Genomic DNA, 15,263 nt, shown 5'->3' with positions numbered 1-15,263 from the left:
TTCTTAATTCACTACCGTGAAACCGTGAAAACGGCACTGGGTGTCAACAAACTGACAAAACCGGCTTTAGTAAGCGTTGGATAAGATTGAAAAATATAGATGGCTACGAAAGTATTTGCCGCAAATTTTCATTAATGAAAAAAAGAATGCTTCGCTTCCTCTATAAATACTTGGATACACCAAAAAGTCCTGTCTAGTTCACAACAAGCAAACGGAAGGAATTAAAAAGGACGTCCATGGAGAGCCATGTTTTGCTTGTTGTATGCGTCATTCTTCTATTCTCGCCGGCTTTGGAGGCGGAGGAATGTTATGCAAGTTGCTGGGATAAGTGCACGCAATCTTGGATTCGGTGCATAAGCTCCTGCTTCGTTTTCTGCTCACCAAAATGTACGTACTAATTAATCTCCCTCTCTCATTATTTTCTAGAATAATATTCTAACAGATCTTATTTGCTTATGATTCTCACATCTCTGCTAATTATATATATATATATATATATATATATATATATATATATATTCCTCTTTTTATAGATATATCAATCGATGGGAAGGGTGGGGCCGGCGGGGGGAGGTAAATGGAAGAAGAAGAAGAAGCACGGGTAATTCCTTGGGATATGACCTAACTTAATGGATGGATCCAATCTCCAGCATAGCACAATGAGGAAGATTTCCAAAAATAAATTGCTCATGACAGGTTGATGAGAACGTCAATACATTATTTGGGCTTTAGGATCTTATTTGCAGGTTTTTTAGTAGCGTTTGCGTACCATATATGTTACCTGGCTACCTTGATCTGCTATTGGTATTAGCATGTATATTATTATTAAGAAAGTCTGAGTTTGAGAAATGATATTAATCATAGATTTGCTCGTACACCTTTCCGTGTGTATAAAAACATCCGTCTTTTTTAGATTTACTGGCGACTCTTTTGACATATTTGCAAATAGCCACCTTAGCTCACAACGAATATTCTAAAAATATATTCTATCTTTTTAACAGAAATATCCCTTTAGTTAGTCTTTCCCCGCCTTATAATCGGAGGTATACAATTTTCCCACTTTATATTCATTATAGAGGGACTGATTAGCAAATATTCAAAAGAAGTTGTCCGAATAGGTGCGGATTTGCGAAAAAACCCTTCGCGGAGTAATCCCCCCGCTTCCCGGGTCTCGCGCGTCGTGACGTGGTCGGCAGTCTCTCTCAAATATCGATCAACAAACTACTTCTACCGTACTGTCAGCCGTTAGCCACCGCCTCCTTTCCTACGAAACTAATAAATTTTCCATCTCTTTCTCTCTCTTTCTCTAAAGACACGTCATCTTTTTTTTTTTTTCTTCTTTTCAACCCACCCTTATTCCACGAAATCAAACCTGCAGTTTCTCTTCCTCCCAATTCCACGAAATCAACAGAGGAGGAGAGAGAGGGAGAGAGGAGAAGACTCCAATGGACAATTACGGCAACCCGTACCCTTACGGCTACCCTCCTCCTCCCCCTCCTGATCATCAACCACACCACGATCCCTATGCATCTCCCTCAATCCGCTATCTCTCCCCTTCCCCCTCCTTCCCATCTCAATCCCCACCCCCTGTTCCCCAATCAAACCACTCCGGCCCGTTGCAGTATCCCCCACCCTTCTATTCATCTCCGTCTCCTTCCTTCGATCCCCATTACCAACCTTACCCCTTCCTTAATCCCAATTCCTCGAGCTTCCACCATGCCGGCAGCTCCGGCTACGACTCTTCTCTCGCCCCGTCGTTGCCTCCCTCCTCCTCTTCCTTGTATCCCGACCCGGCGAACATGCACATCTCCGATCCCCATTACAGACCCTACCCCTACCCCTATCCTGATCCCTCGAGCTTCCACCATGCCGGCAGCTCCCGCTACGAATCTTCTCCCGCGCCGTCGTTGTCGTCCTCCTCCTCCTCCTCCTTGTACCCCGACCTAGGGAGCATGCACATCTCCGATCCCCGCCCCGTCGCCGGATGGCAGCACGGTTCGCAGCACGGCTCGCAGCACGGCTCGCAGCACGGCTCGCAGCACGGATCGCAGCACGGTATGCAGATCGTGCCTGTCAACGCCTCCCTCAAGGTCCTCCTCCTCCACGGGAATCTTGACGTGGTCGTGAGAGAAGCCAAAAACTTGCCCAATATGGATATGTTCTCTAAGACACTCGGGGACATGATCGGCCCGCGACTAATCCGCCCCTTAAGTGGTAAGTTGGACAAGATGTCGTCGATGACGAGCGATCCGTATGTGAAAATTATGATCGGTCCGGCGGCGATCGGCCGGACTTATGTCATTAGCAACAGCGAGAACCCGGTGTGGACGCAGCACTTCAATCTCCCAGTGGCTCACGAGACGGCGGAGGTAATCTTTGAGATCAAGGACAGCGATGTGTTCGATGCGCAGCACATCGGGAGTGTGTCAATCCCGGCGGAGTCTATTTATTACGGGGAGAAGGTGGAAGGGACTTTCCCTATTCTTGGTAGAAATGGGAAGCCTTGCAAGCCCGGCGCAGTTTTGACTCTGTCAATTCAGTATATTCCAATGGTGAGGCTGAGTTTGTATCATCAAGGTGTAGGGATAGGGCCGGATTACTTTGGGGTGCCGAACACATACTTCCAGCTCAGGAAAGGGTGTAAGGTTACATTGTATCAGGATGCTCATGTCCCGGATGGTTGCCTGCCAGAGTTGAGGTTGGACCATGGGATGTATTATCATCATGGGAAGTGTTGGCAGGACATTTATGATGCAATAAGTCAGGCTCGACGTCTGGTTTACATCACTGGGTGGTCAGTGTTCGACACAGTTCGTCTGGTACGTGAAGGCGGCAATGCATCATCTCCCAAACTGGGCGAACTTCTGAAGTCCAAGTCGCAGGAAGGGGTGAGAGTCTTACTTCTCGTGTGGGACGATCCAACTTCAAGAAATTTGGTTCTTTTCAAGACGGTAATGATTCAAATCTGGCTCAGTCATTTTATTATTTAGCTGAGGATTTCATACCGTATCTATCCACTGATAACTTAGTTATAAATCACTCTCTGCATCTTCGAAGCTTCTAGTAGTTAAGAGAGTACATTCAAATTGTTCTTTACTAGAGAAATGGGCGTCTCAGTGTTGATATGGCTTTTCATGAGCACTCTATGTTCTTTAGCAGGATCATGTGTTTGCTTAATATTTGATCAGATTTTGCTCTCACCTCACGTACTCGATAAACTATTGAAGAAGTTGTGGAAGAAAAAGAGTCCAAATTGAGTTAGATTCTAATAAGAATTTGAACCTTCATGCATATAGACTCTTTGTAGCATTTAGACACTAAGAGGGACTAGCTTTTGCTCTTTTTTCCTCTTTAGAAAGACCAATGGGTATTGCCATGATTACCTGTTGAATCTTCCGAGAAGCACCTATCAGGGTTCAAAAGACTGCCGGTTAAAAAAGCTCAAGGTAGCCCCTATTACTTGGTCTTACTTTTACATTTTTTGGGAAAATTTGTATATAACACCTTATCTTATAACGAAATTGTGATTTACGTCTTATATTTTTATTATTTGCAAATCGAGCCCTATAATCTAGCGAATATTTACAGAAAACATCCAGCTGTTAAATCTGTTAGTTAAACTTAATTAAATATTTAGATTAAGTTAACTATACTAAGAAAATTATGAAAGTATCCTCAACCAAGTCATACTAAAGGCATTTTAGTTATTTTATAAATAAGAGTATTTTAATTATTTTAAAATTATAATTTCTACTTAACGGAATATTTTCACGGTATTAGTTCAAATCTAACCCAAGGTTATTGGATTCGATTTGCAAATAGTGAAAATATAAGGTGTATACCATAATTTTGTTAAAAAGCAGGGTGTTATATGCAAACTTTTCTACATTTTAATCTGCAGAGTTATTATCTATATTTTATAAAAAAAACTAAGATGATTGATAATTTAACTATAAACTACTAGCACATTCAGAACTTTGCATTGATAGCATCATAATGTTCTTGATCTCATTTTTATGTGAACATGGTTGCATTGAATTGCTTGATGTGTTCCAATGATCACTTTCTAATATGGCTCTGAGTGAAGAGGGGTTTCACTAATTTTGTCTAGGCTTTCTATTGCTTGTTCTCTTATTTGTTAGTATAACTGCTTTTGATTTTGATTTTTCCGCTTGATCTGCCATGTTACTAAAGAACCTAACACATACATGGAGGCATCGATGCATTTCGTTAATGCTTTGCTTATCAAAGTTTTTCATGCAGAATGGTATTATGGGTACTCATGATGAGGAGACACGTCGGTTTTTCAAGCATTCTTCAGTCCAAGTGTTGCTTTGTCCACGTTCTGCTGGAAAACGTCACAGCTGGGTTAAACAACAGGTTACCTTTTGTGTCACTTAAACTAATTCATGCTATTAACTTATTTATTACACAAAACAGTTGGATTTTTTTTTTGTTTTTTAGTTGCTTCCTGTCTTACGAACTTTTGGTAGAACTTCCAGAGTGCTTAGATAGGTGATAAGTGATAACTAATATTTAAGATGTTCAGAAGATGCAAGCAATATGTGATGTTATGTCAATGCCTCAATGGTATTAGTATACAAGAAGTAGGACAGTGTCAATTCCTTTGAGCAGGAAGCTAAATCTTGGTGCAGCTAGAACTGCATGATGTTTGTATTCTTATGCCATCCATGACTTGGGGCATGGCATTTATAGTGGTCTAACATGGAAATTATTTGTTACTTTAGTACTTATAGTTCTCTAATTTTCTTGTGAACAAATGTCAAGATGCTTCATTAGTTACTGTAATGTGATTCTGTCATATTCTGTGTTGTGATACATGCAATATAGCTATGGAGTTGGAAGATTAATGAGAACTTGATTTTCTAGTATCTTGAAATTTATAAAAAAGTTGAAAAATGCAGATGTTCATGCTCTAGTGTTGTGATGTTTAAATTATAGGAGATAATTTATATCTGTGAAAACTTAGATGTGCTGGGAATATTACCTGATTGCTTTATTAGAATGATGAATCTCCTGAATCCTGACACTCATATCCAATGCTCAATATACCAGGAAACTGGAACTATCTTTACTCATCATCAGAAAACAGTGATCGTGGATGCTGATGCTGGCAGTGGTAAACAAAAAATCATTGCTTTTGTTGGAGGGCTTGATCTGTGTGGGGGGAGGTACGATACACCAAGACATCCTCTATTTAGGACACTCCAAACATTGCATAAGGATGACTATCACAATCCTAACTTTACGGTAATATTTGATCCTGTACTGGTCTCTTGATGTTTTAATTTCTGCTGTACTTTTTTTAAGTAAACTTCTATTATTCAATTTTGGATTGGTCAGTTACTGGAACTAATGAGCCTATCTTTTTTTTATGGTTGTTTGTATAACGTAATTATAAAAAAGTTGGCAATTTATTTTCAAAATGTTTAATAATTTTACTTATTTAATCTATGAGGATTCTAACAAAGTACCTATTGTAGGGATCTCTCCTCAATATGATACCTGGCACAGCAATATATTTTCAAAATATTTTCCCTCTGTCTCTAGATGATTCACGTTTCATAATATCTAACTATTGATGCCCTTTATTTCTGTAAGACGCAAATATCAAGACAGTTATGGTAGAGAATTTTCACCAGAAAATGTCTTAAAGCTTTCTTATTGTTCTTTATGTGCTCAGCATGTCCTGAATTGATACATACCACTTGTAAGTATATAAAAAAAACCCACCCACTATGCATCAATGAAAGTTATCCATTTTCTTTTTCTTAATTTATTTTTCTGATGTCTATTCATTAAACTTTATCCTTTTTCTGCAATAATTTCCTTGCAGAGCATTGATGTCCGTGGTCCAAGAGAACCATGGCATGACTTGCATTCTAAAATTGATGGTCCAGCAGCTTATGACATTTTGAAGAACTTTGAAGAGCGCTGGTTGAAGGCATCAAAACGTCATGGAATTAAAAAATTAGGAAAGTTGCATGATGATGCATTGCTCAAGATTAATAGAATGTCTGACATCATATATGATAATAATTCACTGTATCTTACTGATAACGATCCAGAGACATGGCATGTACAGGTAAATCCACACCTTTTCTGTTTGTTACTGATTCACATTATTCCCTTACGGGACATTGTTTTGAGCTTTTCTTAGCTCCATGAAACAGATATTCCGATCAATTGATTCGAACTCTGTTAAAGGATTTCCAAAAGATCCAAAAGTTGCAACCAGCAAGGTATCTGAAGCTTCATACTTTTCTATCTTTTCGTTGCATGCTACACATTGCTGCTTTCTGACTATGGAATACTTTATAATTTTACCAACAGAACCTTGTATGTGGGAAAAACGTACTGATTGATATGAGCATACATGCAGCCTATGTACATGCCATTCGAGCAGCCCAACACTTCATTTATATCGAGAATCAGTATTTCCTTGGTTCTTCATTTAATTGGGACTCGAACAAGGACATAGGTAAATATGATATCCTTGGCGAGAGATTCAATAATTGTGGTAATATATATGTTTATTCAAACAAAAGTTGGATATCAAGGATTCTTGGTTTGTTATTATTATTGGTTTTTGTGAGTTTATGTATTCTTATTTGTAAGTATTAAATAACTTTTTCCTCTCTTTATCCTCCACTTAAACCAAAAACTTATGAAAATTGCAATTAACCATAGTGAAAGGAAAAAAAAAAAGAAAAAAGAAAAAGTGAAGCATTGCCAATAGCTGATAATCCATAAAGCAATCCACTGTTTTCCTTGGAATCTGTTACTATTTGTGACTTTTATCTTTAATGATATGCATATATTGACTGGAAAAGAGATCTCAGATTGCAAAAGATGCCAATCAGCTCTATCATCTTCACATGCCTCTTGATCTACATCACTACATGCCATTGCATAAAGAGGTGTCTCAAACAGGGAATTTTCCCTTTGTTTGGATCAATTTTCTTTTATTTTGAGATTGTGTCTTGCTTTTTGTTTACTTACATAGTTCTGTTTGTAAAGTTTGATGAACCCTTTTAGAGTTTTAGTTCTTGTTATTGATGTTACTGATACCTTGCTGGAATTTTGGCCACTTATCCATTTGATCTTTTCCTCCTATACAGAATTCTGAAGGATATTTTATTTTGTAGGTGCTGATAATCTAATACCAATAGAAATTGCCCTTAAAATTGCAAACAAGATCAGGGCGAATGAGAGGTTCTCTGCATATATTGTTATTCCAATGTGGCCTGAGGGTAGCCCAACTGGTGCTGCTACACAAAGGATTCTTTTTTGGCAGGTTAGCTCCATGTTGTCCTACTGCATGTTGTTGAAGAAAACTATGGTAGTTGCATATGCTAGGCTTATTTTGTGAATTTGACATGGTGTGTGGCTTCCCTTTCTGTATATCAATATTTTTAGTTATGTTCGAGTAAAAATACACTCCTTGAATAAAGGCAAAATATAGCTAGTAAAGGCATCTCATCATGTAGGTCATCATTGTAGTGCAGTGGTTCAGTTTTACCAACCAATTTAGAGATTATGGGTTTGATCCCCCCCTATAGACTTTAGGATTGATATTTAATGAATTTTTTATTGGACCGTTATATGCGCATAATTTGAGCTTGTGTTGTTATCCGTTTTTTTGCAAGGGTTAGATTAGTTATCCAACCTATTTATTAGGGAGAGTTAGTTCCTTTGTCTCACTTATGATTAATTTATGAGGTCTTCTCTTGATGCATCATCAGAAAGTTGTTTAGTTCTTTTTCATCTAACTGACATTTTTTCGTACTTGTCATATAATATACTGTTTTTTCTCTTCGAATGGAAGGTTTGATACTTTTTTTACATAGTTACATTTAAAATTTTCAGTTTGGAGGAATCACAGGGTTTTGTTTTCATGTTGAGAGCTTAAATAATACATCAACATAAAACTCTGTTGCTGGGTTGCTGCTGCATGACCTTAAGAAGCCCTTTTTCTCTTTTTACCTAATTATGCACAAGATATCATTTATTTGCTTACTTAACATTTCCCTTTTGGAACTCCATATGATCTTTCACTTCTGGTATTTTTTTTTTGAGTTTAATGCCTTATTCTCATTCCTGATAAACAGTATTCCATATTAACAACATAAAGTTGCATTACAATGCTTTTAAGTTTTAAGTTATTTATATATCAATACATAGAACACACATGACTTATGCATTACTTTGATATTCCTTTGTCTTTCTCATGGTATGTGCAATACCCTTTTTCTTATTTCAGTGTAAATGTAACATTGCAGAATAAGACAATGAAGATGATGTATGAGACAATTTATAGGGCCTTGAAAGAAGTTGGCCTTGAGGATAAGTATGAGCCACAAGATTATTTGAACTTCTTTTGCCTTGGTAATCGTGAGGCTGAAGACATAAATAATGCTTCAAATGGAATTCCAAATGCTGCAAGTACTCCTCAAGTAAGAACTCAATTCATCTGACAACAGTTTGATATCTTCTGTTACAGTTTTTTTTTTTTTGACCAAATATCTTCTGTTACAGTTACTGTTTGATTATAGACCATGCAATGCCTATATAAGGAGAAAAGCTCAGCTCTGGCAGCAAATTGGCTAAGAAGTTCCTATCAGTCTGCATTTCAATGACTGGGCGTGAAAATGGAAATGCATAGCTCTCTCCCATTTCCATTTACACTAGACAAAAAAGGAAAAAGAAAATCTTTATAGAACAGATATTGCTAGGCTTGGTAGTATATTATATCAAATCCTCTCCCATGTGGAACTTCAGGTCGAGTTCTTAATAGTGCTCATATAGGTTTAGGTTGATTTGTTACTTTGCATTTATTGTGGTGAGTTAGCTCAGAAGGCTACTTTCTGATAATGCTTGAATGGTTGAAAGCTTTGGTTTTGATCTCAAACCCCTATATAAAACAAGAAATTTGGGCTGAAACGGATTGGTTTTGGCTAATTGTGGCCTGTAAGGAAGATCAAAATCAACAATCTTGCAAGTCTCAGCCTTGGTCGATGAGTTTTGGCCTTAGCTTTCAATAACTTTTGACCTGTACTATTCTGTTTCTGGAAAACTTCAAATCATGATTAGTTAACTCTCTATGTGAGAGTAATCTTCTTCCAATCCATAGTTTTGTATATCAAGAGTTCCAAGTGCAAAGTCTAAGGGTAATACTTCAGTCCTCAAAATGATTTGTCATTTGTATACCAGTGGGATTCCAAGTAGTAAGTTCAAATTAAGAAGTTGGTAGAGGCCTTGATGGTTGATGATTGACCTGAAAAAAAAAGGAAATTGAACAGGATTTAGTTACTGAGCAGGGGAGTATGAGAAAAAAAAAATGACGATACAAGCCCAGTAAAAAATCCAGATGCTTTGATATCTAATGCTATCAATCTGTTGTCTTGAAAAAACTCAAAGAAATAGAGATAGACTGGTCGCTTCACATGAATTTTGCTACTTTATCAGGAGCATGCGAGGAAGAGCAGGAGATTCATGATATATGTACATTCAAAAGGTATGATCGTGGATGATGAATATGTGATAATCGGATCAGCAAACATCAATCAGAGGTCCTTGGAAGGTACCAGAGATACTGAGATTGCAATGGGTGCATACCAGCCTCAATATACATGGGCAGGAAAGCTCTCTGCTCCTCGTGGACAGGTAGTATACTTCTGCTATAAACTTCGCTCGATTATCTGAGTGAGGCTTTCTGCAATACCTTCAGAATGCAGTATCTTTCTTTGCAATGGTCTTCTGACAGTCTTGGCTTCATCTTGATGCTTGTTTAATACAGAATGATCTTAATGGAGGCTATCATTTTTCCTTCTTTGTGTGCTAACCTAGTAACTTTCTGGCTTTCTGCCTCCAATGTTTAACGGTCTTAGTTTCCCTTGTCCCATTTGAGGACATTGATACTTGGCTCTTTCATCATATTGTCATCACAGGCTCGCACATTTACATCAATCACCCAATCTTGTTGATGCAGTGGTCACTATCAATTTCATTTAGCCCTTAAAATTTTGATTCCTTTTCATCTGTCAGATTATCAGTGTACCACCTAAAGTTTTTCAGATTATCAAAACACCACCTAAACTTCTGATCTTTGTCTCTCTTAAAACTGAAATGTTAAGCATTTGCCTTCCTCAAAATAGAACTTAGTACAGAAACTCAATGCTTTTGAAATCATTTTATGATGTACTATCAATATGTCTGTTCCATGAATCACATTGAAGATGATATCTGACTTGGTTTTGGTGACCTTACATGTAGATTTACGGCTATCGAATGTCACTCTGGGCTGAGCATATTGGAGCCCTCGATGAAAGATTTAGTCATCCAGAGAGTCTTGACTGTGTGAGACATGTTCGGGCTGTTGGAGAACAAAACTGGCGACAGTTTGCTGCTGATGAGATCACTGAAATGAGGGGCCACCTTCTAAAGTACCCAGTGGATATTGATCGCAAGGGCAAGGTGAAGCCCTTACCCGGCTGCAAGACTTTCCCAGACATTGGTGGAGATATATGTGGTTCATTTATTGCCATTCAAGATAATGTTACGATATGAACATAGGCCACAATGTATAGGAATGTTTTAGACCAACAGACGGTTCCGAACATGTCACTTATAGATATTGAACTTTTACTCGAGAAAAGAATGACTTTTGTATATATTAATTAGCTAGCTGATACGTGAAAGTGTGAAACAGATCCTTGTTGAGTTGCATTTTCCTGTTTAATTATGAGGCGTTGTGCTTTAAGTACTTCTGTGTGCTTAGAAAAGGAAAATCAAATACCATTTTTAATTCTTTGTACCCTTAATCAGCAGATTTCTTTTTCCATAGAGATGAACTGATGCATTGTATAGAAGATGGCTGGTTGAGATTGTTTGGTTCATTCCTGGTAATTATCTGCCGGGAGCTTTACTAATATTGGAGCCACTTTCAGGTTTGGTTTCTTGAAATCGTGTTTGTTTTTTTGATAAATCTCTAAACGTGATTGAATGTTGTACTGCTCATAGATTTCGTCATATTTCCAGAAATTTTCTTTCTGTTCTTCTACCAAGGCTGGTTGGATTACAGTCATTATTATACCTCTATGGTGGGACCCACCGACTCATGTGCTTCGTGCATTCGTTCCATGCCTCCCATGAATCCTAGTTCTCGACTTCTTGTTACCTATCTCGGCCTATGCCATGCTTGCAAATTATCAGAAAAGTATGTCTTGCAAAATAAATAAATAAATAAATAAATAATGAAATATAGGGTGTGAATCACAAATACATTAAAAGTTAGGGTGTTAAATATAGATTTCTCTTTCCTCAGTTAATTCGTTTAGTCCGCACGAGCACGACGAACTAGGAATGGCCAAATCGGCTGTATGGTATGCGAAGCTCCGCAGGTAATCTAAAATTGTTGGGGTCTCTCTGCCCCCAAATTCGTTCGTCAGCAATTAGAATTGGAGAGGGGAATACAATTTTCAAATCCAATGGGAGACGAAGAACAACGGAGGAAGAGGAAAAAGACGAAGAAAACGACGAAGGCGGGAGGAGGAAATGAGATGGAAGGGAGTTGGCCGGCCATCAAACCCAAGAGGGATCTCCAAATCAATCGCCTCAAAGGTACCCATCTATTCACGGTACGTTCTTCACCTCTCTTTATATTCTTCGATTTTGATGCAATTTTTAGGCTTTCTGCTATTACGTTTCTAAGATTTATTCGAATTGTTAAAGAAGTAGGTGAGAATTGCTCGTGGATATGATTAGGGTTCGTTTTCTGAGTTCGAGACTATTTTCAATCGGCAATGGTTTAAATATGAAGCAAACAGAACTCGTTATATCTTGTAGGTTTTCCAAGACCGTGTAGTAGACTTTTTTTTTTACTTCATCTTAGGCTCATTTGGCTCATGTGACAACTAGCTACGCCAACATGTGTACTTCGTTCGCTAGTTATTGGCATGATCCAGGGGAATGCTATCTATTCCTATGCATTTAGTTTCCCCACTGATTTTGTGGTTTGAAATATGCTAAGATACAAAAAAAAAAAAGAAGAAGAAGAGCACGAGATTGTAGCCAATCCTAAGAAGGTCTGACTGCTTCAGCATACCATAATATGAGGACTTGAAATCTAGGTCATTTGCATATGGGTGAAGCCCAAAACTTGAATTCAATTTTAGCTAGACACGGCCAGTACAGGTACATGCTTCAGTTTCAGTTCCATTGTTCTCGATTCTTGATGTTGCTAAGAAACAACTGAAAATTCTACGAATTATGGAAAAAGCAAAATACTTGAAAAGATGAAGTTTCAAAAACATAAGGAACAAGTGAGAGAAAAAAAAGTGCCATATGTAAATAATTAGATATTTTGGATGCTTTTTTGTTTCTTTCTTTCCCCCTTCTTTGCTTTGGTTGTCATCATCTTATTGATTGATAGCAGTTTAATACTTTAATGCATGACTTAAATTTCTGGATAAGTGTATGAACCACAAATCTTGCTAACGTCAACAAGGAAAAATTGGTTTGTTTAGGTTTTGTAACACTCACTACGTATGCTAGGTTAACAAGATTTATATCCAGGTGGTGATGGGTTGTAAGATTCACAGAAATGGGTACTTCAATATGTACAAAATTTTAGTAAGAGAACTTCAGAGTTCACACTATATGAACAAGACTAGTCTGGAATTTCCCAAATAGAAAGTCTTAACTACTAAACCCTTTCTCTAGCAGATACACACACATAAAGGGATCCCAAAAAGGAAAGTTTTTTGAACTTTTAGTAGTACTTTTCTCTCCCCCATTTGGTTCCTGATTAGATAATTCTGTATTCTAGATTAAGAACACAACTCTAGATCTGTAATTAGGCATCAAATTATCCATACTTTAGATTAGAAATTCTATTTAAATCGTTCCACACATAAGTTCAATTTTACCCTTGATATGATTAGTATTATACATGTCATGTCTAAAATCCTCTCTCCTACCACTCATCTATTTCATTCCAGAAACTTAAGGTTTTCGCTCAATTTTCTCACCTATCTCCTCTCTCCTATTATTCACCTATCTCATTTCTTACTCAAATATGCATTGCATAACTACTTACAAGAAATGAGAATACTCTAATTTGAATTTATATATTAAGAGAGGGTATTTGGGTCGCTCTAATTTGAATTTATGTATTAAGAGGGGTATTTGAGTCACTCTAATTTGAATGTATATATTAAGAGAGGGTATTTGAGTCAATTCCTACTTCTTTGTACTTTTATATTAACTTTACGTCACATCGAGGGTAATTATTATACCACTATTTTAATTTACAACTGAACACCCTATTTTCCTACTCTAGATTAGAGGTATAGTTTTAAAAATAAATAATTACATTGCTACTCTAGATTTCCTTTCAATGGAGACCAAAAGTGGCCTTATTTACAGATGCATCTATTAGTCTCAAGTAGCAATACTTTATATGTTATTGCATTGAAGTTATATAGCCAGAAATTCAGCACATTCTTCCTATCTATTGTTGAATTTGATCACATTGTTGAAGTGAAACTTTATATTATTCTCATTTATACTTGAAACATTTTAGGTACCAAATTTCTTTAGTGCTTCTGAAGCAAAGGCCTTTATTGAGGTGGCAGAGTCTTTAGGCTTCAGTCACCAAGGAAGTCTCGGTCCAGCAAAAGGTGAAGCATATAGAGACAATGACCGCATATCTGTTGCTGACCCAATTCTTGCTGAAAGAATTTGGGATGCTGGCTTAAAAAGAATATTTGAAGATATCAAACTTCCAGGGAAAGTAGCTGTTGGTCTAAATCCTAATATTAGATTATACAGGTGATTATGAATTTGCTTGTTTCTTCTTTCATCTACCATATATCTTCCCTGCATTCATGATTCATATTATTCACAGAAATCCAGTACTAAAGAGAAGTAGACGACATGTATTCCCTGCAATGTTTGTTACCAAGTTTAGATCTGCTCATATCTGATTTGAGAAATGATTATCATCAATACCTGATGAGGGGAAAAGTATAAGCTCTCATAATCAATTGGTGTTCATTCGCAGTGTTTGGTCTAAATTTCCTATTAGCACTTGATGCTGATGTTACATTTCCAGGTATACTGTAGGCCAGCGTTTTGGTCGACATATTGATGAGAGTGTTGATCTTGGAGAGGGACAGAAAACACAGTACACTCTATTAATATATCTTAGCGGCAAAAGCACCAATCAGGATTCATCCACACTCATTGGAGGGGAGACAGTCTTTTATGATCAAAGACGAGGAATTGTGGCTGAGGTATTGCTTAATTTCAAATAAAGTTCCGGCAGCCTCTGACCTGACTGGATTTCTTCCTACGTCTCCTCTCTTTGAAAGCATTTTTCATTATCTGGAGAATCATGAGGTTCTGCACTACAGGTAGCTCCAGTACAAGGAATGGCTCTACTTCACATTCATGGAGACAAGTGCATGCTGCATGAAGCTCGTGTTGTTACAAAAGACGTTAAGTATGTTTTGCGGTCAGATGTTGTTTTTGCTAAATGATGATAAGATTCTCAGTGCCTAGTTATTGTTTTGGGCACAAAGAACTTCTGTAACTCATATGCATACAAGAGTAAATAGTCAGATCTTGAGCTCGAGCAATCTTCATCGTGAACGGTAAACAAAAAATTCTGAAATATTTAGTCACTAGCTTCACAGATTTGTGTTTGCTTCTGGTTCAGAAATATTTTATATCAGGAAATATTGACCAGCTTGAGTGCAACTACACTCTGGTTGTCTACATTTTCCTTCTAGTAAGTTTCTAATTGCCAGAAGTCCCCTTTCTCTCAAGAATGTGTTATCTTCTCTGTTTGATGAAATCGAGTGCCAAGACATTGTTCATGCAAAGCAAACGCAGACAAGTGCAGGTATCATTGCATTTGTCTAATTGTCTTAAGCCCATTTGACCAAAAAAGTTAGGACCTTAGTAGAAAATACAACCTTAAACCACCTTTGCTAATTCTTTTCTTGTCTAAGTAATTCTTTGGCCTCTGTAGTATCATATGTCAATCAATGAGCAGGTTAGTCAAGTTAGGGAGGAATAAAACTTACTCAGGAATGTAGGGATCTTTTTGTCCGCTGCATGTCTCATGAGGAAAGTTTATTTATATTGATGAGCATATCCAGTTTCCTGTTCGCATTTTTTAGTAGAGAACATTTGTACCATATGTTGTTGCTTGCCACCTTGATCTGTTATTAGTG

General features: G+C 37.4%; 2 protein-coding genes across 2 annotated transcripts; both read left to right on the top strand.

The window, feature by feature from the left end:
• The first annotated feature begins 1,274 nt into the window (after positions 1–1,274).
• Positions 1,275–10,786, top strand: LOC140793818 (phospholipase D gamma 1-like). Its single transcript, XM_073145530.1, has 10 exons — positions 1,275–2,951; positions 4,264–4,380; positions 5,077–5,271; positions 5,858–6,106; positions 6,195–6,263; positions 6,355–6,502; positions 7,170–7,318; positions 8,304–8,477; positions 9,490–9,687; positions 10,297–10,786. Exons 1-10 carry the CDS (start codon positions 1,446–1,448, stop codon positions 10,588–10,590), a joined length of 3,099 nt encoding a protein of 1,032 aa, XP_073001631.1. The 5' UTR covers positions 1,275–1,445; the 3' UTR covers positions 10,591–10,786.
• A 592-nt stretch (positions 10,787–11,378) lies between these two features.
• On the top strand, positions 11,379–14,663 carry LOC140793265 (uncharacterized). The gene is made up of 4 exons (XM_073144638.1): positions 11,379–11,660; positions 13,607–13,854; positions 14,138–14,318; positions 14,439–14,663. The coding sequence occupies exons 1-4, from the start codon at positions 11,511–11,513 to the stop codon at positions 14,562–14,564; spliced, it is 705 nt and encodes a 234-aa protein (XP_073000739.1). The 5' UTR covers positions 11,379–11,510; the 3' UTR covers positions 14,565–14,663.
• Positions 14,664–15,263: the final 600 nt, after the last annotated feature.

Source organism: Typha latifolia, chromosome 8 (assembly GCF_019914945.1).
Source record: "Typha latifolia isolate L0001 chromosome 8, TyphaL0001v2, whole genome shotgun sequence".
NCBI classification, from domain to species: domain Eukaryota; kingdom Viridiplantae; phylum Streptophyta; class Magnoliopsida; order Poales; family Typhaceae; genus Typha; species Typha latifolia.
Note: the sequence above shows the minus strand (reverse complement) of the source record. Positions and strands in the feature narration are given on the sequence as shown.